We start from the raw sequence: 27,500 nt of genomic DNA on the forward strand, positions 1-27,500 counted from the left end.
TGGGAGCCAAAAGTCGATGAGATGTACGCATTGAAACGAGAGCCGCAAAATAAGGAAGACTCGAATGCTGTGGCAATTGTTACGGAAATCTAGTGTTACACCGAGAGTTACAAGATCTGGACTTGGCAAAACCGCTTCGAAACCACTGATTCTCATCCTAATGAAATGAAGGACGATTATGAAGTGATTTAAGTTTCAGTTTCATATTAGATGAAAGGATCTTACTGAACTGATAAATGGCAACAATTGCCCCGCGTGCGTAATTTGTACTTCTTAAGATGTGCCCGTGTTGTTAGCATTATTTTGATTATTTTAGAATATTGTAAATGTATATAAAAATTTATAGCTTATTTCTTATTTATTAGTTATCATAATATTTATTATTTATGTTATCTTTATGTTGTGTCCCCAATTAGCGCGAGCTAAATACATCGACACATGAATAAAGTTCATCATCATCATCATCATCATTGGACATGTACCTAAGTTGATGGCATTGTGGCTAACCAAATTTTTGAGACGGCCTACAAACAAAGGGAAAGTTATGGCTAAGGGCATGCGAGTTAACAGAGGTGGAGGTTATGGCCTGGAAATCCCTTGCGAGTATAAGTTTCAAGGCGATTCATTCTCCAACACATGGCTAAGGAACAAGCTAACTGAAGAGGAATTTCTAGCTGAAGAGTGAAGCATATTTTCAAAACGATCATTTTTTTGCGTTTGCGTTTGTGATTTTGTACTGTACTTAAGCACATTGCGGACAACTGCAAAGCGTTAACAACACTAAAGAGTCGATTGTCAGTTTACACTAGCTTTGCAAATGATATTTCATAATAGTGATGATGGATTGCATTTTAAACACAAAACACCACATAAAATGAACAAATAAAGACAAACATGGGACTGCCACAGGGTGGCCACGGCCGCTAATAGAGGTGGCCGCCTAATACAGGTAACAAATACAGCGTTTGTATGAGCAAAAAATCGGAACTTTGAAAACTGGCCGCTTAATAGAGGGTGGCCGCTTAATACAGGGCCGTTATATACAGGTTCGACTGTATAGGGTAACCGTAACACGTCACAATTATTCAAGATGGCGGTGCCCACGAAATGTGAAAGTGAAAATAAGCGATTTTAAAATTCCCGTTTCCTGACATAAACACTTTTTTAAAAACAAATTTCGAACAAATTTGTTGGTAAACAATTTCCTTTGGTTTAAACTTATTATGTAGTAAGAGTGGAGCTTCCCTTTTAAGTGCGACTCTCTTGAACTGAATACCTTTGTTTGATTCAGATGTGTATAAGACTGGTTACTGTGCCATTAATAGTCACCAGGTTTTTTGATTTTATAGGTCACACCCGCATAAGATCTTTACAAGATTAGGCCAAAACCTGTCCGCACTAATTACTTCCAGTTTTCTTTCTTTAGTCTTTACATGTATATTAGTGACTGGAACTCTTTACCTGCACATGAGATGTCCTTGCATATTCTTCAGTCCTTTAGATCTTCGTTGCTCAAATATTTACGCACTCAAATTATGTATTTATCCTAACTAGTCCTAGTGGTTATTCATTAGTATGTGTGTGTGTGTGTGTGTGTGTGTGTAAGGAGAGTAGCCTTAGAAGGGGAATTGAGTTTCCCCCTACCATCCTGCCACCCTATCATTTTTATAATGGTTGGCGAATTGTGAAAAAAATAAATGTTGAGTGCCAGAGCAAAATGTTGAGGGCCAAAGTTGCCTGTTGAGTGGGCAAGTTGATTTAAGGAGGAGATTCGACACCATAGATGAAATGCGGTTGTTCCTGGTTCTTTCTCCTTGTACTTCCTACATCTTCCTGTAAATTCTCTCAACCAAGCGTATCGATAATTAGTGCAAGCTCTTGAAAAGTAATAAAAACAAAACAAACCAGTTCCAAACTTTTAAAAAGAAAGTGTTTCATTTTTCTTTTGAGAAGAGCACAGGGTAATATTTAAATGTAATATGCAGCACCAGCAAGGATGGCACAGTGGTGAGAGCACTCAATTTCCAGACGAGTTGAGTTTGCTATGAGATGATTTGATTTCTGTATAGTGCCCCCAATTAGTACAACTACCCCAACACTAAATACAGCTGAGACTTAAGCCCTGAAACTCTCGCTCTCGTTTGGCCAGGAACTCTCATCCGCTCTAAGCCACTCTCATCGACTCTCGAGAGCTCTACTCGAATTTCAACCTGCTCCAATTTTTCATGAGTTGGCGGGAGTTTTGTCTCATTTGGCTGCGCACAAGAGTTTGAGCAAGAGTTTTGTGGTCAGCAATTACTGTTTTTTTCCAGCGGGCTCAGATTACAGTCTGTAAAAAGGAAAAATAATATTGCATTGGACTTGGGAACCAAGGGCAACGCCAAGGCTTCAAAAAATTTTGCACCAACTGACTTACACGAGGCAAGACCTTGCCTCTGGGATGTTTCCTCCAAAGACTATCACAATAGGGAAGTGACAGCCAAAAAACATAAGCATTAGAAATAAACATGCATAAGCTTGCACACAAAATTCACGTTAGCGGTCTGGATAGCTGAATATACCGGCTGGCTACTCGCCATAATTATTTGTGTTAGAAAGCGTTTTCCCAGGGTCTCTCTCTTTTACCCCTGAAACTCTCGACATACTCTCGCCAACTCTTGCTCTCGTTTGGCCAACTCTCGATCACTCTCAAGAGTTTCAACTCTCGTCAACTATCATTAACTCTTCCTCCCGTTTGACCAGGGCTTTAAATAAAGTTTATTATTATTATTATTATTATTATTATTATTATTACTATTATTATTATTATTACTATTAATTATCATAAATGTACCTCATCAGGCCACTGCATTTCTCCATAACAGTTCATTACTATTATTATTATTATTATTATTATTACTATTATTATTATTATTATTATTATTATTATTATTATTATTACTACTATTAATTATCATAAATGTACCTCATCAGGCCACTGCATTTCTCCATAACAGTTCATCACTGCTGCAAGGCACATCTCAACGTCGAACACAACAGTTTGAAGTCTCATATCCAAAGCCAAGCGACAAAACATAACCACCAAGTTTCTCAAGTCCTGAATGGTGAAAGACTTTGGACACTTTTGTAGGCAGTGTGTGACAAACTGCACAAGATGCATAATGTTTACGACAGGGAAGCATTCAGTTTGAGGACTGCTGCTGGTTGGATCCATTTGGATCTCGCCCGAAGAAATCTCCGCAGAAAACATTTCCTTGATGTTTAGTGCATCCACAAGATCCCCAGGATAAAGCGTTGGTATTGTTGCACCAAGAGAAAGTAACTCTTTCATTATTTTCTTAATACTTGGGACCCATAGTGAACCTCTCGGGTTGGGGGGTAAATCATCTCTCTTCTGTAAAAAAGCAAAGAAAATACAAGCTTGATCCTAGATGGCTTAAGAAACACACTTTGGTTCAAATAAACCATTGCTTTATAATAATGTCCTAACCTTTTTTAAACTTAACAAACAGCGCTGACTTTTTACTCGTTAAAATTTAGGGATGTTACTTTCAAGCTCAAATGTCTATTCAAAACTTTTGTGCACTACATGTGTATATTTCAGGAAACTCAACTTACAAAAAAACTGAGTCACTATCTATTAACAATGTTACCAATTCCACTTTACACATGTTTTCTTTTTCTTTTTGCATTAACTCCCTGTAATGCCAGTTGTTCAAAGCTGTGGTACAATGAGTTTTACACACACAAATTGTACCTCTGTGGCTGCTTCAGTTAATGTCCATAGGATCTGAAATGAAGAACTGATGATATGCTGGTCCCTGTGCCGACACAGTATCTGAAACAGCCAATACGCAACATCAGCAGGACAGAACCTATCCAAGTAGTGCTGTAGTATCCAGCCACCACAGAGTAATTCTTGCAGGTCACTGCTTGATGCCACCACCAGCTTGCCTTCAAATGTGTCACATTCTGGAGAAGGGTTTATCAACAGGGATGGAACATCCTGTGAATGAATGCAATCACAGGCAAAATAATTATAATAATAAATGACAATAATAATAGTAACAATAATAATAATAATAATAATAATAATAATACTTTACATAACCAAGTATCACCTAGGGGCTACACAACGTGTTTAAAAGTGAAGATGAAAATACAAATTAAGAATAAAAAGTAGCGATATAAAATAATGACTTTTTGACAGCTCCATGCCATCATTCTCAATTTCAACTAAAAACATTATGTGAGTTCATAATAGTGAACATAGGTGTGAAAGTCTCAGTGCATATGATTAATAAGAGAAGATAAAATAAAATAAAATTCCAAGCATGGTGCGCTTGAACTGTCAAATAATGTTAAATCGTGTACATCGACTCTCATCTTCATCTGATCTTTTCGCTACTGAACGTGATAACCTGAAAAGAGATCTTTCTCAAGCCTAAGTACCCTGAAGGACTCATTAATTCTACAATCACCAGATTCATTGAGTCGCAAGACCAAGAACAAGTACTCAAGATATTCAGGTTAATAAGCCCGTTCAGCTTATTCTACCCTTTAAAGATCAACGATCAGCCGACATGTAGTACGAAGACAGCTCTCTGATCTCGTGAAGAAAATTAACAGCGACTTGCTCCCAGTGTTTTACAAGCCAGAAAATTGCTGATGAGATCAAAGTGACAGAACCCAAACCACCTCTTATTAATGAACAATGCCTTGTTTATGAATACAAATGTTACCGGTATCTGTGTGATGTTAGATTATGTGGGCTATACATGCCGACACCTACCTCAGTGCATTAATGAAAATAAGCATACTGTCCTTGTTAAACACCTGCGGGACATACACAATCTGAGGAACAAAGATCTCCGTGACCAGTTTACAATTCTCACGAAATGCTGTCGGGGGCTGGATTGTTTAATTTATGAAATGCTCAAACAATAACCCAACACTAAGCACTCAATCTGACTCCATTAAAGCAAAACTTTCTATTTGAACGTTCAAGCACACCACGCTTGGAATTTTATTTATTTTATTTTCTCTTATTAATTATAATTATGTACTGAGACTTTCAAACGTAAATTCACTATAAATTATTATGAACTCACCTAATTTTTTTAGTTGAATTTGAGAATGACGGCATGGAGCCGTCCAAACTTCATTCTTTTATATCACTGCTTTTTGTTCTTAATTGCTTATCAAAAACCTTAGTAATTAGAAAATACAAATTAAAAAAAACAAGAGTAATGGTAAAAATCTGGAGCCAGTTGCTTGAAGTCTGGTTAGGGCTAACCATTGGTTAAGAGGTATCAAACCCTATTGGTTTCCATGGTTTAACACTAGTTAGCGCCAACCATGCTTCAAGCAACCCGGGCCTGAAATCCAAGTCTTAATTCACTAAAAAAAAAAATCAGTGTTGTGTCATATATGTACACAATGCGTGTCTGGACATGGTCAAATTATAGAATTCCATAGCATACTAGCTACAGTGTGTAGATGTGACCATGAATTGTGCATAAATTTCAAACTGAAAGAAGGCATCTAGAGACATATGCTACATGTAGATCCCCTTAAATTACATTTTTTCATCAGCCTACTACAGTATCTAGAAACTTTGCAACCAAGCAAGAAGAATACTAGCAGAGAATGTCCCTGAAAGCTGGCAGCCTACAAATTTAACCAGCTGAAAGTCACTGAAAGAGACCTTTTTGCTCCAGAAATTCATCGGAATCACGTAGGTTAAGAGGATTAATTTTCTTTAAGGCTCACTGTTCAAGAGAGCCCACCTCCATGTACATGTACATGAAACTTTCTCTCTGCGATATTCCATTACCAGTGGTGGGATGGCCAGGGAGAAAAGCCTTTTAGACAAGCCTCCAAAGAGAAAGTACATGTATTGTCTTGTTGGACAACAAAATGTGGCTTACTGTTACATAGGGGTGAAACAGTGGAAAGATGTCCTCCCCTGACAGTTCTTCAGAAAAATCATGAACATCCACAAGGAACTTCTTGATATCCTTTGGCAACATACAGTCTTTCAGGTCACGCCCATCTGAATTACAAAACACTCTCAAAATATTAATGTTCATCATTAAGCTACTACCGGTATACAGACAACACTTGAACAACAAATCCACAATATCTACTGTATAAGACAAAGAACAGTAAAAACATGTAAATTATAATATGAATTTGTTAAATACATAATTTGGAAAAATTTAAATTAATTTATCAAATTATGCAAATAATGCTTCGTGTCATTTGTGATTTATAATGTACAGGTACATGTATGTGAACTAAATGCATTTTTACAATTCAAAGCACCAACTCACGCATGTAAACTATTCACATCTAGATGACCTACATGTAACCTGTAACCAAGGCAAAATTTATTTCCCCTTAACCCATTCACTCCTAAACCAGCCTAAACCAGCCATACTTAGTATTTTACTGTGTCTAACGCCAGACGATTTTACTTGTCAATGGGGAACCCCCAGAGTCAATACATTAATCAGTCACTGAAAAACTATGCCCCAATAGCCCATTCACCCCTAAACCGGCCTAAACCCACCATACTTAGTATTTTACTCTGTCTAACGCCAAACGATTTTACTCGTCAATGGGGAACCCCCTGCAGGACTCAATGGGTTTACATGCAACTGAATGGGAAAAATATACACAAAAAGTTGATTTTCAATTTTTACCATCAAAGAGTTCCTCTTCAGATTCAATGTCACTGAAAGCACTCGGCACGTGAACATCACAAATGCCTCCTCTTTCCAATCCTCGTTGCAACTCTGCTTCCATCTCTGCAAGCTCTGCATCCTTCTCTCCATGCATTGCTTTTTCCTTTATCAGCTTGTCAAAAGAGAGTTTGTATTTGATTTTCTCTTCTCTTTTAACGTCGCTAATAATTGGGGATGGTGTGCAATATGATGGAGCGACTCCTTTTTCTGGAGTTTTTATGATTGGTTTAAGTTGAAACTTTGAAGAAAGGAAAATTGGTGGTGTTAAAAGATCTTCGTCAGAAGAACTGGAGCCTTCAGAGATACCATGATTTGAGTCTCTGTCAAGATCACTTGAAGGCTTTTCAAACAGCTCACAATTTGCATTGTGTTTCACTTCACTGAGATCACTGAATGTTTCATCGCATTCTGAATCTTTACAATCCTCAAAGGAAACAGATTTCTCCAAATCCGATGAGTTGCACCCAATGATCTTGCTAGAGTCCTTAACACATTTGCTACTATCAAAACTGCCACAAGAATACTGGTCATTCTGATCTCCCTCAATGAGATCATTGTTACTGTTTTTTGGGTCTTTGTTGACAATGTTTACATTCAATTTATCATGATCAAGTGACTCTTTGGCCCAGGGCAAGGAGACTGCTGGTGCCTTGGATATCTGCTGAGAGTACTCTATGGATTCCTCTTTTTCCCAATGATCATTAACACTATCATGATCTGTTCTGGCAGTATCAACACAAGAGCTTTCTTCATTTAAGGAGAATTCTCGCCTATTTGATTCTGCAAGCAAAAGACTTTCTTTGTTTTCACTCCCTTTAGCATCCACCCCTGGTTCATTTCTGGAAGAAATATCTACACCTTGATTTTGTGTGCTAGTGAAGCTCCCATGACACGTATTATATAAACAAGCACTGTCTTCATCAGCTGAATAGAATGTATCCCCACAGTCCATGCTAGTCAATTCTCCCTGATCTCCCACTACTGCTGGACAGTAAATTTTGTTCTCAGTTTTTTTACAGTATTTTGTATCAGTAATGGGGGTCGAGTGTTCTGGCTGGCTTGTGGCTGAAATTGACTCATCATTTAGCAATGCTTCATTTTCTGAGTTATGACTGTTTTCTTTGCTCTTTTCAGCACTTTTGTCCATGCATGATGCATTGCGTGCTGCACTTGCCACTTGATGATTTTCAAGTATTGGTTCCCTGTGCTCATCTGTCTTTGTTGTCTTCATTTTTGCAGGATCCTCAGCCAAACCACAACTCCTTCTATTCCCTGAAAATAACAAAATTAAAATAAAAAGGGGGACCAGACTGAATAGCATAAATTAAAACAAAGTCACCAAGATATACATGTAAAATCTAAACTGAGTTGTTAACTCTTAAGTGATCCTTGTTTGATAACTATCAATCAAAGTAACCTAATTAAAATGACAATAACATACCAAAAGCATGCTAAAAATTATTGATCAAATTAATAAATTTAAAATGGTGAGTTGAAATTCTTCTTTAGGAAAAGAGTTCCATTAGTTGATTGTTCATTTTCACAAGCCCAACATACATGTAATCTGGACATAAATATTAATTTTGGCAACCATGTGTTCTTTACTAAAAGTGATAAGTTTTAATGCTCCATAATATGGATTATACCTCAATGGAATTTAATGTCTGGTTTGTACTGTAAGTGAAGGTCGCAGTGGGCTTGTAAGCTGAGAGGAAAAAATTGTGTAGTTAAGGTTTGCTGTGTTAAGTAATCATTTGTAAGGAGAAGGTAAAGGTTGGCAACTGTTTATTGTACATCTGTAAATTGTTGTACTAAGTTTATATACCAGCTTTCAAGTTGTAAGACGCTGGTAATAATAAGACAAAGACGACCCCAAGGACAGACAGGGAGGAGTCTACAAGATCACATGCTGTGATTGCCAGGCCACTTGCATTGGTGAAACTGGCAGGAACCTAAATACGTACATGATTTACCAAACACAAACAAGCGATTACAGCTGTAAGAATGGTGATCTCAATAACAATATTGCTGAAAACCACTCAAGAACAAGACACACTATCAACTAGGACTCTGTGGAGCACATGTATTACCTAAGCGCATCACAGTTGAAAGCTGGTACATGTCTGTATATAAACTTAGAACAAACTACATTTAACTATTGCCACCCTCTACCTGCACCTTACAAATGGTTACTTAACAGAAAACCTTAACTACACACAACTTTTTTCACTCAGCTTACAAACCAACTGCGACCTTCACTCACAAACAGGATCATAATGCACCAATTACCAGAGCATCACTACATTCCTTTGAATTTTCAACCATCACTTGACTCTGAAGATGACTTCCACTCAGGTTGTCAAAATTTCGGTTATTGTCAACAGCCGTTCTCAGGACTACTTTCACCAAGATGATCAAAATAATTCCATCAAGCTATGTAACTCCTGGGTCGAAACCTTTTTTCCAATATTGATTATTATCAATAACCAAACAAAATTCAACACTCTTTAGGATATCTTCTTCCACATGTATATAAACCTTTCATTAATTCTGCTAATCGTTTAAGACAAAAATACAGTACCTGTTTGGGGTCCCAAACTCTTGAAAAACTTTGTGATTGACTGAATTCTTGAAAGAATAATATTAACAAACAAGAGCTATTATTATCTTCTGACCTTGCCATGCATTAAGAATTCTTATAATCTACTGTACATTCACATATAATGATAATTTATTACATTGAGGTAAAAATTATCGGGAAAAATGCGCGACGTTTCGACCGAACTTCGGTCATTATCAAGCTTAAAAGTGAAGATAAGATTTTGCATACATATAAATATAACTGAAAACTAAGAAGTAAAAGTATGTAAAGTATGAGACTGTACAAAAGGAGGTGTTAAAAACATGCAAGAATAAAAAAGGATTAAAACACCTTCGCACGAATTGAGTCTGACTGTACATTGAGGCTTGGTCTCAGTTCATTAATTTAAAACATTTCATATATGAGACAGTCAAACTTGCTCTTGCTCTTTTTTAAGATGGTAAAATTCCTCGTAAGGTCATTGGGCACATAGGAATGTTCCACACGGAAATGCTTTCCAATGGAGGAAGACGCATTCTTGTGCTCGTGAACGCGTTGCTGCAAATGCCGCCGTGTGTAACCAACATAACCTGCATCACACAGGTCACATTTAAATTGATAAACAAGGGATTGTTGGTTGACAATGGAGGCTTGACTTCGCGCGGTTTCAGATGCTGTTTAATCTTGTGGCTAACAAATATGGGCTGGAAGGTCACTTGAATTTTCTGGCTCAGATCTTTAAGTTGTGCTCTTACAATATCGGCTGAAGACTGGTCCTTAAATGGCAGAACAACGGGAACCGCTTTAAATTCGTTGTTAACAGCTGGTAATTCGAGAACAGGTTGATCAGAAGCTTTGACTGCGATAAAGCGCGAGATGGTGGAACTAATTAACCTGTCTGGATAACTAAGACGAGAAAACACCATTTTGAGCCGATTACATTCATCGGAAAAGTGTGACCAGTTGGATGAGAGGCAGAAGGCACGATCAAGCATAGTTTTCAATAAGCCGCACTTGTAGCGATCATCAACTTGGCTCTTGTAATTCAGCAAAAGGCCAGTGTTGGTAGGTGTGACAAATTGAGGTAGTTTTTACCTCAATTTGTTTTAAAAAGCCTTTACTTATAAGGATTTATTACAATTATCCATTTAACAACTTTCATCTTAAATCTTTACAGTCATGAGCAAATCCAATGGTTGCAGAAAAAAAGCAAAAACAGAGGACCAATTGCAGAATACCTGCATCTCTAGCTACACGGTACAGCCTGCAATGCGTCTAAGTGGCTACTCAAGTTATTATTTATTCTTGATAATTCACTCAAGTTCTTGGGAAGTGGCTATGCATCTACTCCATTGTAATTTATTCATAATTCGCTCAAGTTCTCTGGAAGGTAGCTACGCGTAGACCTATGTGGCTACTTAGTTGTAATTTATTGATAATTCACTCAAGTTCTCTGGAAGGTGGTTACTCATCCACACAGCTACTCTGTTGTAACTTATTCATAATTCAGCCCTAATTACATGTAACTGCTGATAAACACTACAACTGAAAGCTAACCAGTTTGAAATCGGTGCCTAGCCCTAATAACTGTACATACATGTATGCAATACAATAACTGAAAGGTAACCAATTTGAAATCTTTGAAATCAGTGCCTAGGCCTAATTTGCATTTCTGAGTATTCTTTTTCTAATAGCTATGCACAATAGCTAGTGTTGCGGGATATTCTGCAATTTAGCCAATTGCAATTGCATGTATGTGTAGTAAGCTGGCATGATAAATTAAGATATTTAACTAGCATTTCCAGACAAGTAAGCACATGCACAGTTGTATAAGGCAGGGTGGTTACAACTGTTCCTGCTATAAATGGTTTGCAACCAATCTCTGGAGACCCTGATAACCATTATGTAATGGGTAAAAGTTAAGAATCCGATCCCACCAACGCGTCGGCCAACGCGTCGGCCAACGTGTCGGTCGATACACCACCGACACACGTTATAAGTTAAAACAGTGGCCAACGCGTCAAGCAGACAGTCGACCGACAGTTGAGCGACAGTCGGCCGACGCGTTGGCCGACGCGTTGGCAGGATTGGATTCTTAACTTTTACCATGTAATGTACAATTGCTGGTGGACAAACAAAAGGAGCTAATGAGAGACTAATGAGAGATTTTTTGTTTTCGTCCACCAACATGGCGGCGATGACGTCACGTGAAAACCACCTATTGATGTCAATGAGCTAATTATTTTCCAGAAACTTGACATTTCAATGAAGATAAGGAAGAATTGACATGACAGGAGGAATTCAAATTTGAAAAAAAAAGACAGCCACATTGTGCAAAATGAAGTCTGTTTGTACGAGGTACAGACAGGCATAAAAAATAAGTAAGGCTACGGTTGCAAATAATGTAATTTTGTTAACAATAATTCTAGCTCGTCTTTCATATACCGGATCCGAAATGAATAATGTCCGTAAAACAAAAGAAAAAAACAGTATAGCAATACCTAATCAGAAATTCCTAATCGGAATAACAATGGCTCTTTTGTCGTCCGTCACTTTTGTCCGGTATATGAAAGTGTATACAGTGTCCTGAATAAAATAATGCTACATGAAAAGGGAGAGCATCTCACGTGTGTTGTGCCACTAAACTCTAAAATCTGCACGGTAGCATGATCACTCCACTAAAGAACCACCGTTTTCTCCTACCCTTTTCCCTTTTCCAAAGATCCTAGCTTTCTTTTCATCTTAGCAACGACAGGCCTTATCGTTTTGACAGTCGGTTTGACGCCATCTTGTTTTTTGGGCGCCAATTCCCACATTCACACGATAGACTGCTGACTTGACTTGCTCGCAGTCGCCTATATTTATAACATGCCGTCCTCTTGGGGCTCTCATGTCCCCAGACCTTTTTGTTTCGTGCCTCAAAAACGAAACGTACCTATTTTGACTTCAGCGTGAACTATTTATACAGTGAGGTAGAGTGGCCAATCAAAACAGAGTTTGTAATTGAAAATCTAGACATCTATAGATGCAAAAACAAACTTGTGTACACGTGGACCTAAAGTATCGCCAGTCATAGTGCTGACAAGCACAAAAGTGAAGGGAATGATCATAAATAGGAAGTTTTGACTATCTGAATGATTTTGGTTTAGTTTTAAGCGATATATATTGTTGGAAATTTCAAAATTGTTTCTCTTCGTGTTAATGAGTAATGTAAATAATCTTCGCACATAGTAATAAATTGGGTTAACCAGGAACCAGTTATTGTAAAGTTAAGAGAATCATATGTAACACGCGTAATTATACGGTAATAGAAAATTCACGGAAAACGGAATTTGAAATTTTATGCAGTGGCATTTGAAGGTAACATAGTTATTGCTGATTTTCTCTGTCACACCATCATCAAAACCATTCAACAAATAAAGTCAAAAATCAATGAAACAAAAGGAGATCAATATTCAAACTGTCTCGCAAAGATTCAGGTCTGTGCGATGTTTCGTTTGGGAGATATTCGAAGAAATGTTTTACTCAAATCTGTAAGGCTTTGTATGGAGACGCCATGTTTCTGTCCCTCTAAGAGGAACAAATAAGGCGGCCGGAAGCTAACAAAAACATATGTCATCGAGTTTTGCTATAAAAAGCCTATAGTCGTCTTTTGAGGGCTCACAAACATCTAGATGAGTACTTATTCTCGTACAAGGACTATTCAGATTGCGAAATCTCAGCGGGTAAGTCTTTTTAAACCTACGTGGCAGCATTTTCGGCCGACATTTTAATATCGTGCCACGCAAAATCGTAGAAATTTAGAAATTTAATCTTGCTTTATCAAAAGACGAAAAACCCTATTAAACTGAAAAGTTGCAAAAAAGATAAGTCTTCAGCTGTTCTAATAACTAACTAAACTAAAATCTCAAAAGGATTGATAACTCCTTATTTTTTAATTCTGGTGACGTCACGTGAAAACCAAGACTTTAAAATTTATGCTTTGATGTACAACGGAAATGAACAAAAATCAGTCTTTCTCTTTAATGGTTGAGAGTATCAGACTTCTCGTCATTCAGACAGTTGACGGTCCAAATTTCTATCTTAATTTTTCGAGAGTTTCAATAGACGAAGCCAAATCAATATGAAAGACCGAGTGAGCCACACTATAGTATTTTATCTTTTCTCCTGCCCTTGGCTTGCCATTCCGGAAACGATGCACTATCTCTTTTTGAAGTAATTTCTTGTTACAACAGTGGGCGTCCTCAAAGAATTCTCAAGTGAACAAAAGAATTAAAAATTAAGATCTTTTGTTTCCCCATCTTCAATCAATTTCAATTAAGTGGGCGAGAGGTTTCAAATTTCTCTTTTTGTTCTGTGCAAAATGGTAGCCCACCCACCTCCCGCGGGGTGGCTTGACGTCTTGAACGGCTCGTTGTTGCATTCGAATGGATGATGTAGTGTACAAGATTCCTTGCGAATGCGGTTAAGTCTACATCGGGCAAACAGGGAGATCTATGAAAGAGAGAATCAAGGAGCAAGCAAAGATACACGATTCGCTTGTACCCAGTCCTCTGACGTCTCTGAGCACGGGCACGAGACCGTCAACTGTCCGCTTTGAAACGAGGTAAAATTCCTTGTCGGGACCCTCACTGGTAAACAGCTCAGGGAAACAGCATAGCGGCGGACCGCACTGGAAACAATTTACCAACGAAGCAATGTAGGATCGAAATGCCCCAATCACAGCCGACCATCGTGTTACAAATGATCGAGTGTGACTAGTCCACCTCATCGCCTGATGAAGACCAGCAGTAAAAAGTTGAAACGCCGCGATCTACATTGCATCTAAAATAACTACATCGTGAGACAAAAGATAAAACTCCATATTATTATTGTAACTACCATATTATTATTGAAACTTTTGTTTTCATGCTAATAAGACTTTCTAGCCCCGCTACGACGAGCAAATTTCAAAAGCAGATTTGTTTCAAATGAGGGCAGTAGGTCTAATTAACATTGATACTGCTAAGTCTCAGAAAAACTGACAAAAACACGAACAAGATCAGAGGAAACAGTGAGCATGAGTAACTACACTGCAGGCCGCTAGCCACCTCTTCCTCCTCCTCCCCTCGACCCTCCCCTCTGTTTGCCATACGCATACTTGAGCCCCTAAGCTGGTCTGTGTGTCGGCGCCACACCAAATTAGGACCAACTTTCACTTCATTGGCCCATATCACTCAATGTCCAAACAAAAGACTTTGCCAGTCGAACCTCTCATTCAGTGTGAGACCGGACGGGCAAAGAGAATGCAAAGACAAAGCCTTTATTCCCCACGGACTCCAAATGGCCGCCGAGTGATAAAGGTGAACAGGGCAAGGTACCGCGCTGTGCTCGGATCATACCAGTTACCCACTTAGTACTACAAGTGTCGTTGCGCGTTATCACTCTCTAGCAAATGGAGAGGTTTCTGGTTGTCCGACCAGTTGTGGAGACAGTTTTTTCTATCTGGCGGTTGTTGACCTTCAAGCGGAGATCTCGTTTCAACAGGTCCAGCCGAGTGCACAGTCGTCTTCCAAAAAATAACTGAGATGGCGGCTCACCAGTGGTCGAATGCGGTGCACTTCTGTAACCTAACAAGAACCTTGTCAACTTAATGTTTAGAGGTTTCACTTCTGGCTCACTTTTCATGCCTGATTTCAAGCTCTGCACGCAGCGCTTAGCTAAACCATTAGTGGCAGGGTGATAAGGTGATGATGTTACATGCTTCATTGCATTTCTCTTGAGGAAAAGCTCGAATTCTTCAGATTTAACTGCAGTCCATTGTCGCTCACTAGTTGCACCGGGACACCATGCCTAGCAAGGAGGTTTTGAAGCTTCTGGATGGTCTTTGTTGAGGTGGTAGTGTCCATTCTCTCTAGTTCCAATCATTTTGAATAAGCATCCACGGCAATCATATGGCCAAGGAAGGGGCCAGCAAAATCAATACACGGATACACTGCCGGGGCGAGAAAGTCCATTCCCAAGGATGTAAGGTGTTTTTCTAGGCTCTTCCGGCAGCAGTTCACTGGAAACCCGAGGAAGATCTTGCAGTATCTTCATTTCCTTATCCATGTAGCTTCGGGCTAGGGCCTTCATCTTCACCACTCCTAGATGTCCTCGATGAAGTTCTTCAAGAACTTTCAGCCGAAGCTTACGGGGTACTGCGATTCTGATTCCTCAAATCAGAGAGCCACCAAGGATCAAAATTTCATCTCTGCGGGAGTAGAAGGGCTCAAGAGCTTCTGCCACGAGCTCCTTCCAACACTTTATCCATGGTTCGTTGCCAGATCGCTGGTGCAGAGGTGATACCAAAAACCAGACGGTTATACTGGAAGAAACCCATATGGGTATTGAAGGTGAGGTATGATTTCCTTGAATCCGAGTTTCCATCTCTAACTGGTGGTATGCTTGATGGAGATCGATCTTAGAGAATTTCTGTACTCCAGCAAGGCTTACAAAAATGGCTTCAATACGTAGAAGGGGGTACTGTTCTGCTTTTAGTTCTGTATTTTAGTTCTGGACTGTGACCTTGAAATAGTCTGACAGAACCATCCTTCTTAGGAAGTGGCACAATGGGTGTGGCGGCCAATTCACTTCATTCAGTTCAACTTTAGTTATAATCCCTTCATTCTGAAGTCCTCTCAATTCTTCCTCCACTTTTGGTTTCAAGGCGTAATTATATATAAGGCACTGGCCTTTATTTAACAAAGTGTGCTTGGTGATCCTCCTTGAGGGTTAACTTTGCCTGGGCTGATGTAAATGTGCCCAACTTGTCTTCGAAGACATCGGAATACAGTCAACTCTCTCATAGCGACCACTTCTCGTAAGCGACCACCTCCCGTAAGCGACCACTTCGTAAACAACCGTTCTGTCTCTCAGTTAAATACTGTTCCCAGAGCTCTCTCGTAAGCGACCACCACTCAAATTTCTAAAGCGACCGCGACCACTTTTTAGGCCACAAATTTGACATATTCTTTTGTTTTCTGTTTCTGGTAAGCGACCACCCAACATAATCATGTATGATCGTTAGTGAATCACTACTCAGAAGTGACAAAAGTTCAATTTTTAATGACGCTACCCCGGACTGCTGACAGATAACAACAGTTTACATTAATTGTTACAGTGATCTGTTCCAAAATGATATACTGTCAGTACAAGTTCATCAGAAGAATGCATAGATTGGCCAGGCGCTATTCAATGTGAAATATGCCAGTGCTTTCAATCTTTTCTTTAAGCCATAGAATAGAAATGTCATTGTCTCCGTAGAAAATGTAACTGCAGGGAATTTCCAGTCCATAACCTGCTCCTCGATTTACACGTTTTTCTGTTATAATGGCCTTTCCATTGTTGGTCCTTCGTTTCAAGAATTTGCTGACATACTGAGACATTTGTAATGGTATGTGGCCGACAATTTCGTCTTCTTTTGACACGGTGTTGGGATGTTCGGCTTCAGTAAAATTTCTTGACAGCGGCCTCACTACTACAACTGCCTTTCCATCTTTTTCATTCAGTGGCTCACGTTTCAGTCTACGTTGCTCACCAATTTCGGGAACCCATGTTGTTTCATCCTTGTAGACATGATAACCTCGTATAAATGAATGAACCGTGATGCTTGAAAAATTCTTTTTCTCCATGTGGACTTCAAACGGAGCGAATCGATGGTGAATGATAGGCAAATGACGAAGATTTTCAGTTCTGTTACTGCACGTGTTACACGTTGGTTGCGTGGAGGTTGTTCAAGTTTGATTGGCATCTGCACTTTGTATCCTTAACGCGTGAGATAAAGATAAAATACTCGTGGGAATTTCCCACATTTGTACATGCACGTGTGCTCAACAGGGTTAAAGATGAGGAACTGTGTTAAATGCTCAAGTCTTACGAATTATATTTGTCTGAGGTGTGCAAAACCTGTCTGTAACAAGTCTAAAGAATGTTCATCCCCTGCTGACGAAGACAGCCTAGGCTGGAAAGCTGGTGTATCGGTGGCTTATTGCGTTTCTTGTTTTGACGTGCCGACCCCGAAGGTGGCCAAGCAAGCAAGAATCCCAGTTAAGGACATCAAACCAGTTACAAAGAAATTCACAGCGAAGAAGCCACCAATGCCCCCACAAGCTAATGATGGTCAAAGGAAATGTCTTCCCCTGAAAGAAAAAATAGAAGTCATCCGGAAATCTAACGAGGGTAACAGCACGAGAAAGTTAGCGAAAATATTTGATGGCGGGAAAACACAGATTGTCAAAATCCTGAAGCAGAAAGCTAGGATTCTAGAATCGTGGAACTCTAATGAAGGAGCTCAATCTCAAAAGAGATTGAATGTTGAAAAGTATGGCGAAATCAATGGTTTGTTGTGGAAATGGTATACCAGAGCAAGAGAGTCAAATATCCCTGTTGATGGCCCCATGCTGGTCGAAGAAGCGCGAATCATAGCTGAGAGAATTGGAGATGACACATTTAAAGGAACAAGTGGTTGGCTAGACAAGTGGAAAAAGAGACATAAAATCGGCCAAATGAATATTTCTGGGGAAGAGGGAGATGTAAGCCAAGAGACGATAGACAGCTGGAATGAAAGATTGAAAGAGCTAACTAAGGGCTACTCACCGAGGGATATATGGAATGAGGACGAAACTGGCTGTTTCTGGAAGGCGATGCTTCAGAAATCGCTCTCTCAAAAGGGGAAACGCTGTAGGGGCAGCAAAAATGCGAAGCAACGAATAACCTCTGCATTCTTTGTGAATGTAGCGGGCAACAAAGAGGCCCTTATTGTGATAGGAAGTAGCAGACGACCGCGCTGCTTCGCACGTTTGGCAAATCCATCATACCCCTGCGGTGCCCAGTACTTCAGCAACGAGAAGGCGTGGATGAGAACCGAGATAATGGTTACTATCCTTACCAGGTTGAACAACCGTCTGAAAAGAGAGGAAAGGCATATTATCCTTTTCTTAGACAATGCACCATGTCATCCATCCTCGCTGACAGACATGTTCTCCAACATTAAAGTGGCCTTTCTACCGAAGAACACCACATCGCGCACGCAGCCCCTGGATGCTGGTATAATCAAGGTGTGGAAGATCTACTACAAAAGGAAGTTGCTGCGGCATATCGTTAGTCAAGTTGACGGAGAACACTCTGCCAGCGAGATAGTAAAGTCTGTGAACCTCCTAATGGCCGTGCGATGGATGGTAAATGCGTGGGACGAAGTCAAGTGCGAGGTAATCAGTAAGTGTTTCAGACATGTTGGAATGTACCCCTCAGCCATGGAATTGGATGAAGATGACGATGACCCGTTTGCCGGTGAGGAGTTACTAGACCTTGAAGCCCTGGTGCAGAAGATGTTTAAGAAAGGTATTGACGCTGCACCCTATGCTGCCTTCGACGATGATGCGGACGCCTATTAATATTACTCCTTAGATCCCGCCGACCCTGACTGGAGGGAGACCCTACGAGATGAGGTTATCGCTACTCACGTAAACAGCAACAAGACGGAAATAGCAACTGATTCCGACAGTGATGATAGCAGTGACCATGCTCCCTTACCAATCCCAGCGGTGCAAACAGTTAAAGGAGCACTTGATCTCGTGCGTCAGATCGCTGAGTTTGCAGATTATCGGAGTTGCGAGGATTTGTCTAGTGCAGTCACGAAAGTGTCTGATATTATTGTTGACATGAGGCTTAAGTCACAGAAGCAATCGAGCATTCTAGATTTCGTGGATAAGCGATCGAATGAGACCGAGTAATGTAAATACATTATTAAGATTTCAAGTACAGTATATGCACCCCATGTTTGACGTTGTTTTCCTAGGTTTTGTTCGGTTTAAATTTCAGGTGATTTTCATTAACATGAGACACATTGACAAGTACTGTACACTCCACTCTACCAAGAGAAAATGAGGAGACAGAGAGGGAGGTTCCCGGTCCAGCCCTTGGGATATGTCATGCCCACGAAAGTTATTTTTAGACGAGCGGAAGTCTGTCTTCCGAGACGTCCGCATGCATTTTGAAAAGACATGATGAATATTTATTCATCAGCCTTCCACGTGCGCCGCCATTTTCTCTTTTCACTAAGAACCTGAGAGCGAGACAAGACTGCATGCGGACGTCCCGGAAGACAGACTTCCGACTTCCGCTCGTCTAAAAATAACTTTCGTGGACATGACATATCCCGGTCAACGCCCTGAGACTCCCTCTCTGTCCTCTCATTTTCTCTTGACTCTACGTAATCGCTAGTTGTTGTCCTTCAGTAGCATTTGGAGTAATGATTCAAAGTTCGAGTGAGGCCTAACACTACTGTGAATTTTTTGTACCCAATTATTCCATCAGGGATCAACCCTAGTATTGGAATTGGGCCCACACAAGGACAGAGAAAAACTCTGACCAGGGTGGGATTTGAACCCACGACCTTCGGATTAGATCACCGCTGCTCTACCGACTGAGCTACAAGGCCAGAACGGGAGCTGGCCGTGGGTATGTGAGATGTTATTCACAAGGACAAATTAGGCTCGGCCCAAGCCTAATTTTAGGTAATCGCTAGTTGTGTGGGCCCAATTCCAATACTAGGGTTGATCCCTGATGGAATAATTGGGTAAAAAACTTCACAGTAGTGTTAGGCCTCACTCGAACTTTGAATCATTACTCCACTATACTTTTCCGAAACTTGTTGCATGTGAAAAAAATCAAATAAATTAGTTTCTATTTGCCTAATTTTAGCTGATTAGGCAATATGTTTATGTAATTAATTGATCAATCCAGTGTTCGACTTATTTCATTGATCTTTCCCGTAAGCGACCACCTCCCGTAAGCGACCACTTTGTCGTGCACCAAGGGTGGTCGCTTACGAGAGAGTTGACTGTACTCAAAACGCTCAACTGAGCTTAATTAAGGGCTGGTGGCATCTTGTGAAACTTGCAATGGTTTATAAAATCCCAGTCTAAGTGTATATTGTGTAACCAATCTCTCCCCATCAAAACACGACCCTTACTCTTCACAACAAACATATTCTTCCCTGTGTAGGTTTTCCTTTTGTGCAAAGAATGTCTGCCACGACAGACACGGCAGGCACGTGAGGGACTGATTTGAGCTCTTTTTGCAACTAGGCAGCATCGCGAATGGCAGTTTCCATCGCTACAGCAATCTCGACAGCTTTATCGTATTTCAGTTTAACTTCCGCCTCGGAGAGCAATCGCCTTTCATAGTCCACACAGAAGTGCTTCGTTTAATTAAGTTAGCGTCCAAATTGCAATGTGTCGCAAAATGTGTTAACTCGGCCACGTAAGACTGAATACTTTCTCCTTCGAGTTGATTTCCTTGGTAAAAACAGAACCTTTCAGCAATTTCCAGTGGTTTAGGACTCAAATGTTCTTGTAGGGTTGTGACTATCTCTTGAAAAGACTTAGTAGCTGTTTTTTTCCGGCGCGAGAAGATCCTTCCGCAGCGTATAAGTCTTAATTCCCGCCGATCACACTCAAATAAGGTTGGCACTTTGTGGTGCTTATCGATGTCGTTTGCCATGAAAAACTCTTCCACTCGCTCCACATAGGTCCCCCAAATGTCCTTTGTATGATCAAAATCTCTATATTAACAATGGTGGCCATTGCTTATTGAATTTATCCTTGTCGCCACTGTTTAGTCTCAGAAAAACTGATAAACACCCGAACAAAAGGAAACAGCGTGCATGCGTAATGTACACAGGCCGCTAGCCAAATACACTACAGGTATAAAAGATATGCAACGACCCCACATGGTGTACATGTGTAGCCTGATTTCAGAAGGTCCAGGTCGCTCGTATCATGAACTCTACTCGGGAGTAGAGTGCGTGACAACATTGACCGAATGCAAAAATGGCCGCCAACAAATTATTCTTTTGTCTTTGTGTTAATTAGCCTAACTAGCCTCGTTTTACAGCCCAAATTCTTTCAATTTTAGGGGTGTGAACGAGGCTAGTTAGTCTAATTAACACTGAGACAAAAGAATAATTTGTTGGCGGCCATTTTTGCATTCGATCAATAGTATGCGGAATGAGTGGAGTAGTTGCTCTGTCTTTTCTCATATTTTTCAAAGTATTTGTTGTTTTTGATTGGTCATTTGCCTTTGTCTTCCTGAAACGCCGTTCTAGCCTATCGCTTATGAAAAGAAGCAAGAGACCACTGCCAGAGCCCACTACTGTCGCAATAAACACTTCGTCGCTAAGATGACCCGAAATGTTTGCTTGTCACTTTTCCCATGGTCTTCTATTATCTCACGCCCTACAGCGGGTTCCCACTAGAGTTTATCCTCAGATCTTATGCAAAATTTGGTCCAGGCTTTTCGTGCTAACAGCTCTCGCGTTTACGCGCGCGCAGCTTTCACAAGCTGCTGGCGCTTGAGCGTAAGGTAGGAAACGAAAGAGACTTCGCGCAGCGAGTCTATTGTAGCTTCCGACGGAAAGTGTCACCAACCATCTAAGATCATCAAAGCGCTCTTGTTTTTTCTTTTTGGCATTTCCGCAGCGCTCGCATATCAAACATTGAAACGCTAGTCAATATTTGCCAACGTGTTTCACTGCAGTTTTAAAAGACTGTGAAATCCTGGTCAGTGGCGGGTTATTTCTGTTCACTTGAAACAGGTCGGACTATAAGCCTTCACATAGTAAGAAGCTTTTAATAAAATTGTCTTTTCTTGCTGTAGACAATTTCACCCTTTTTTCGCTCAGAAATTGCCAAATTCAAGTATAAGTCGCCACAAGTAGATCTTGTCTTTAGTTCAAGGTAAATTCCCGGAATCTGAAAATATGAAAGAACGACTAAATGACATTTGATGGAAGAGTTTTCTTAGCTTTTATCACCCAGCGTATCAAAGGCATCGGTTACAACTGTCAGAGCATTGTTAAGGCATTGACCATTAGAACATGACGAAAGGTCATTAAAGGATATAGGACAGATAGAAGCATATTCACAAAAGAGGATACAATGAATTATTCATTTACGGCTAAAATCAGTTATACCCAGGCATAAATTTCAGCGGAAGAAAACCGTTCCCCGTTTTCATAAAAGACCCACCACCGAGATGATTGATTGGGTTCTCTTGAAGCTCATCAATTAATCAATTCAGACATTGATTGTCAAGAAGTACTTTGTCTTGCTAAGCCGATTTGTTTCCACGATAAAAGGCGACTAAGACTGGGATGTTTTTCATGTATTAATTTATTTGTTTCTAGTGGGATTTTAATTTCAACTTTTCTTATTAGTGAAACCTGCAATATTTCAGCGTGAAATGAAAGTGTTGCTCTCGTTTAACATATTTCAAACGACAATGTTCACGACCTGAACCCTGATTAAACTGTGTACTGCGTATTAGCATGCCATTATGTCCTCGGAAATAATATGCGTTATACTTATTATTTTCGATGAAGAAAATAATTCAATACATTTCTTGCGCCCTCAAAAAGCTATATATAGCTAGGCCTCCGGTTAGATACCTGATTCTTAACAGGTTCCAGAAAACCGGAATCAGGTTCATTCAATCTTCAGATTAACTCTGTAAAGTTAAGTTGCTCCCATTCGATGTTTGTTGATCGCCAAAATATCGTGGTCCACGTAGAAATGGCTTTGAGTGGGATAAACCAGAGGATTTAGTATCTTGCATTAACTTTTCGGAAGTCGGTGTCTTTAGTGGTGACTCATCGTCTACCCAAAATTCGCATTTGAATAAAGCGCCGAGAGGTACTAGTTTTAGCTGGTCTTCCTGATCCAGACGCAGGCATGGGCAAATATCTACCCATCAAGGCTTTCCCTCCATGCTGATCCTTTCTTGTTCGAGGAGATGCGCTTTCGATAGCTGTTTTGTGAAGTCTCTTGTGGTCAGTTGTGGTCATCTTTTGTTTTACGCATAAAATGATCTCGTAAATCAAAACTAAATACAAAACTCCGACCATGAACTCATTGAGACTTTCCATTTCTCTCAACTTAGCTAATATTTCTATTGCCGATCAAAGCGTGCACAAACCGGCCGCAATCATTGCATGTGCGTAGAAGGAGTGAGTTGGCTTAAAATCGAAAAAATTGCGGATCCTTTGTCTAATTGTGAAAAACCTCAGAGACGTTTGAACAGCAATTACTAAAGATTCACAGAGTGGTTTGTGTTTGTGATTTGTGCTTCAGTTGCAGCTGTTTCAAAAACATGTTAGAGAGGAACGCGCGAAATCAGTTTTAAATAATCAATTATGATAAGGTAGAGCGATTAAAAAATAACAAAATTTGGAATAATAAAGAATTTTTTTCTGCCTTCGACGATGCGTACATAATCTACACCGAAAAGATCTTCTGTATCTTTAATGACTAGAAGTCAACTGAAGCTCAAAATATTCATAACAAGGACTTTTAAATATTGATGGGGAACTGAAAATCTGCGCCCCAAGCAATTATTAATTTCGGCGTTAAAACTCGAAAAACTCCTCGGTCTGTGGGCATCAATTTTTAATCGTTTCCTGTACCGGATACTTTCTGAAATGAACGGATTCTCTTACTCGTCAAGTTTTTAAAACTTGAAGAAGAAATATGAACACACCTTTTGGATCCCTTTTACAAAAAAATGGACACAAAAATTAGGGCCACTACGGAGAACTTAAGATCATGATACTATCAAACTAATATTACATCTTTGCCTTGCAAATTGCCTCCTGTTGGGATTAAAGCTAAATTACATAGAATATTTTCTTTCTTGAAAGCATAAGGAAAGGTGGAAATTTTATGTTGTTTTTGATGAGTAAGCCACGTTTTCTGATAAATTGAACAGCGTGAGTCAGGTCTTCTCCAATCTGGGAATATTCACAAATGAAACCTGGGATAACCTCGTTAAAATATCAACATGGCGATTTTAACAGTGTTTAATAAGTAATTTGAAAAAAAATAGAACAGTGGTTTATCTCTAATTGTATAGTATGGTTGAAACTAATTCCGGCATTCATTTCACCTTTTATATTATGAAAGAGCTTACAAAGCAGACTTTATTCATGAACCAACAACGAACGGTTTCTTCATAAAGAAAAAGAAAGAAAATATTCAGTTTACATTTATGGGGGAAAAGTATTTGAAATTGTGCTTGTCGCGCAGAGTAAAAACCAGTCTCTGGGTTGCAGAGGGCGACTGTGGACACCTAAAAAAAAAAACAACAGCAAACAAAGACCAAGACGCTGACCACGTACTCAGTAACTTGATTAAGATTTTTAAGGAGCCGCTAGGGAAGAGGCCGCTAACAATATTAAGAATGGAAAATGATGCGAGGCTTGTCAAAGGCTGTCTGTTAAAGTGAAGCTGACTTAAATATTGATATTTTATTGTTAAAGGAGTAAATCCACCTGTTATTGTCATCGATTAACTGCCGACCGGTAAGCTCAGTCGGGAGAACATCGGCGGACTATCGTGCGCGGGGTCGGAGGTTTAACGGGACTCGAACCCATGACCGCGCGATTGCGCTAGACAGTGCTCCACAATGGGTTACGAGTCACCTTGGGAGCTGGTCTGCAGCGACGTTCATCCTTTGCAATTTTTTTAGTTACTGACTCCGAGCTATAAAGAGATATATATGAACTGCGGAAAGGAGTATTTCAAGATTTTTTTAACTAAATCATCGCAGTTACAAACGTTGCTTAAGTAATAACGAAAGGAAAGCCTGAAAAATCCATTATTGAAGAGGATTTCCACCTGCGAAAAGGTGCACGTGCAGGTCTTTGCTCCACGAAGTAACGCGAGCGAAGTCAAAACAAAGATCACAATCGCCCAACTCTTGTTTATGCAAAGTCAAAATTTACTCTCCAAGACGCGTACGACGTTATTTATCACCAGGTAATTCCATCATTTTGGAAATAGCAGCTACTTTATTATTCATCTGCGTCACAAGTTTTCACTGATTTTGGGCCTCATTTTGTTGAAACTCAAGCCCGCTTCCAACAGGCCTGTGAACCCTTCCTGCTTACAGAGCAATACTAAAAAACTTCTCCCATATCACATTTGAGCCTTAAGCTCGAAAATTCAATACACAACATGATATCATAATTCACAAAGGCAGAAAATACCACAGAATCCTTTTCCAGCGAAAATTTTATTGAAACAAACAACATATTTGCTCTTAGAGGTGAAAACCTCTTCCTATTTCATTGCGTGCGTGAAGACAAGAAACTCAATTGTGTCAAATTACCATGTACTTCAGGTAAATACTGCTCACTTTGATTTCGTCTCGACGGGCGATAGATTGTTGTCGAAGTCCAGTACTCGTCGCTTTTGAGATTCATGCCTAGTTTATCCAACTGGCTTTCCATTATTGAGCTCCATAAGGGTATATTTTGTTTAAGGATCCACTAAAACGCCATTCGCGTTGCATGACTTTCGACGCCATTGCAGGCTAAGTTGATGATTCTACTGTGTCCACCAGAGAAATCTACGCAGTTCCACTACCCTCTCGATCCTAAGAAAATACGCGCAGAAGGCTCTATACACAAAGACACCACTTACCAGGGGAGTGACAGGCAAGACTTTTACCGACACGGAAAAAAAAAAAAAAAAAAAAAAAAGAAAACAAACAAACTAAACGCAGACCTCGACTGGGTTTGCCCATAGGCAACCCAGTAATAAGCTAGCCTCCTTGTTAAAGGAATATGATGATATTTTAAAAGGCATAGGAAAGGTTACTGATTTTGAGCACGTTCAATCACCCTAACGTCAAACTTGTCAGTCAATACCTAAGATGAAGGAAAGGTTACGTTTATACAAACGTTGGCCGTGTAGCACTTATATTTTAAACAGAATTAACTGAATTAACTACACTTACTTCAGTTAATACCTAAGATGTAATTGTTGCAGTCAATAATGAGCTTGATAGAATGCTTGAAGACGATATTATTGAAGAGGTAACTGAAGCCAGCCCGTGGGTTTCTAATTTACTAATCAAAGTTCCCAAACAATCTGGTCATCAAGAGTATGCACTTTATGAGAAGTAAATAAGACAGTAATAAAAGAGTGTTTTGTTTTATCTAAGGTCAAGGATACTCATTCGTCACGTTGAAAGAGACGACCTCTTGCGAAGTCATCAAGGCGCAGAGTGATATTTTCACTAGATTCGGATTTCCGGACGAAATTGCTTCCGATAATTTAATTTATCATTTCAGAATTTGAGACCTTTCTCAAATCGTGTGGAATTACCGTAAATCTTCTATTTAACTGCTGAGTTAGACGCACGCTTCAGGAACTTCGTAACCGTCCTCAAACATATTCTAATGAACAAATGGCATCTTATACAAAACCAGCCCTTACTAAGAGAAATCTTGAAAAATCCTCTCCTAATTTCATGTAGGAAAGGGAGGTCTTTAAAAGATGTACTTGTTAGAGAAAAACTCTGGGGTTGAATTTCCTATCTTGACCAATAATAGTCGTGTTTGGCTTGTCTACACCTTGAACACAATTACAAGTTGTCTGAATTAAGAGCTTTAAAAGACTTGTTGTGGTGTTTTATATACCCTCTGTTGCACTTTTTTTTCAACTTCGCATAAGAGGACACCGTCCCGTAAGGGAAGAGTTACCCTTGGTCCCGAGGGTGTCCGCGTACGGGAGGTTCAAGTGTAACACCAATGGCTGGTGAAAGTTATAAACATGTCAATCAAAATAAAATCATACTACATGTATGTTAAATTAGTAATGAACATCAACCTTCCATTTAGTTCACCTGCAACTTGTAGTTTCTGCTCACTAGGGTGACATTAAATTTTTCTGTTTATCTTTATACCAGGGCCTTTGTTGCCATTGAAAAGTTGTTAAGTAAAATATGTAGATTAGTTTGTAATTAACATTATTGGTAAAGTTATTTTTATTGCAACGGTTTCAAATAACTTGTGTTTTCACTTTCCGTTTACGAAGTCTAGCATTTATTATTATTCCACAAATTAAAGCTACAAGAACAGTTTTGAAATCCTTACAAGTCATAACAACTTTCAATATCTTAAAAAAATATTTAATTTCTCTCTGTTTGCCTCTATGTCAACGTCAAGCAGTTTTAACATTGCAAAACTGGTCAAATTATGTACTTTTTCCGTCTTTTTGAATTTTGACCTAAACACAACAGGCTGTTTATTGTTTTAGTTTGAATCACATTTTTTAAGCTAGACAATAAATACATTTACTCTGCTATGA

At 39.6% G+C, this 27,500-nt stretch overlaps 2 protein-coding genes and 1 pseudogene across 4 annotated transcripts in view; 1 reads left to right on the plus strand and 2 right to left on the minus strand.

Moving 5' to 3' along the window:
• Positions 1–12,149, minus strand: part of LOC138006801 (SMC5-SMC6 complex localization factor protein 2-like) — a 25,105-nt gene extending 12,956 nt beyond the window's left edge. Inside the window, exons 1-7 of one of the 3 annotated variants that reach the window (XM_068853373.1) lie at positions 12,034–12,149; positions 11,832–11,916; positions 9,331–9,377; positions 6,708–8,021; positions 5,931–6,055; positions 3,758–4,006; positions 2,966–3,394 (exon numbers count right to left, since the gene is read on the minus strand). In XM_068853373.1, coding sequence (XP_068709474.1) covers positions 2,966–3,394; positions 3,758–4,006; positions 5,931–6,055; positions 6,708–7,980 — 2,076 coding nt within the window. In that variant the 5' untranslated portion in view covers positions 7,981–8,021; positions 9,331–9,377; positions 11,832–11,916; positions 12,034–12,149. Of the gene's footprint in view, positions 1–2,965; positions 3,395–3,757; positions 4,007–5,930; positions 6,056–6,707; positions 8,022–9,330; positions 9,378–11,831; positions 11,917–11,957 lie in introns of all 3 variants that reach the window. The other 2 variants (XM_068853371.1, XM_068853372.1) reach the window with 2 other exon arrangements.
• LOC138006298 (uncharacterized) lies at positions 9,673–10,362 on the minus strand (annotated as a pseudogene).
• Positions 12,150–17,195: 5,046 nt separating the features above from the next.
• On the plus strand, positions 17,196–18,743 carry LOC138005070 (tigger transposable element-derived protein 6-like). The gene has a single exon (XM_068851359.1). The coding sequence runs from the start codon at positions 17,196–17,198 to the stop codon at positions 18,741–18,743; it is 1,548 nt and encodes a 515-aa protein (XP_068707460.1).
• The last annotated feature ends 8,757 nt before the right edge of the window (positions 18,744–27,500 follow it).

This window comes from Montipora foliosa, chromosome 6, assembly GCF_036669935.1.
Source record: "Montipora foliosa isolate CH-2021 chromosome 6, ASM3666993v2, whole genome shotgun sequence".
Lineage (NCBI taxonomy): Eukaryota > Metazoa > Cnidaria > Anthozoa > Scleractinia > Acroporidae > Montipora > Montipora foliosa.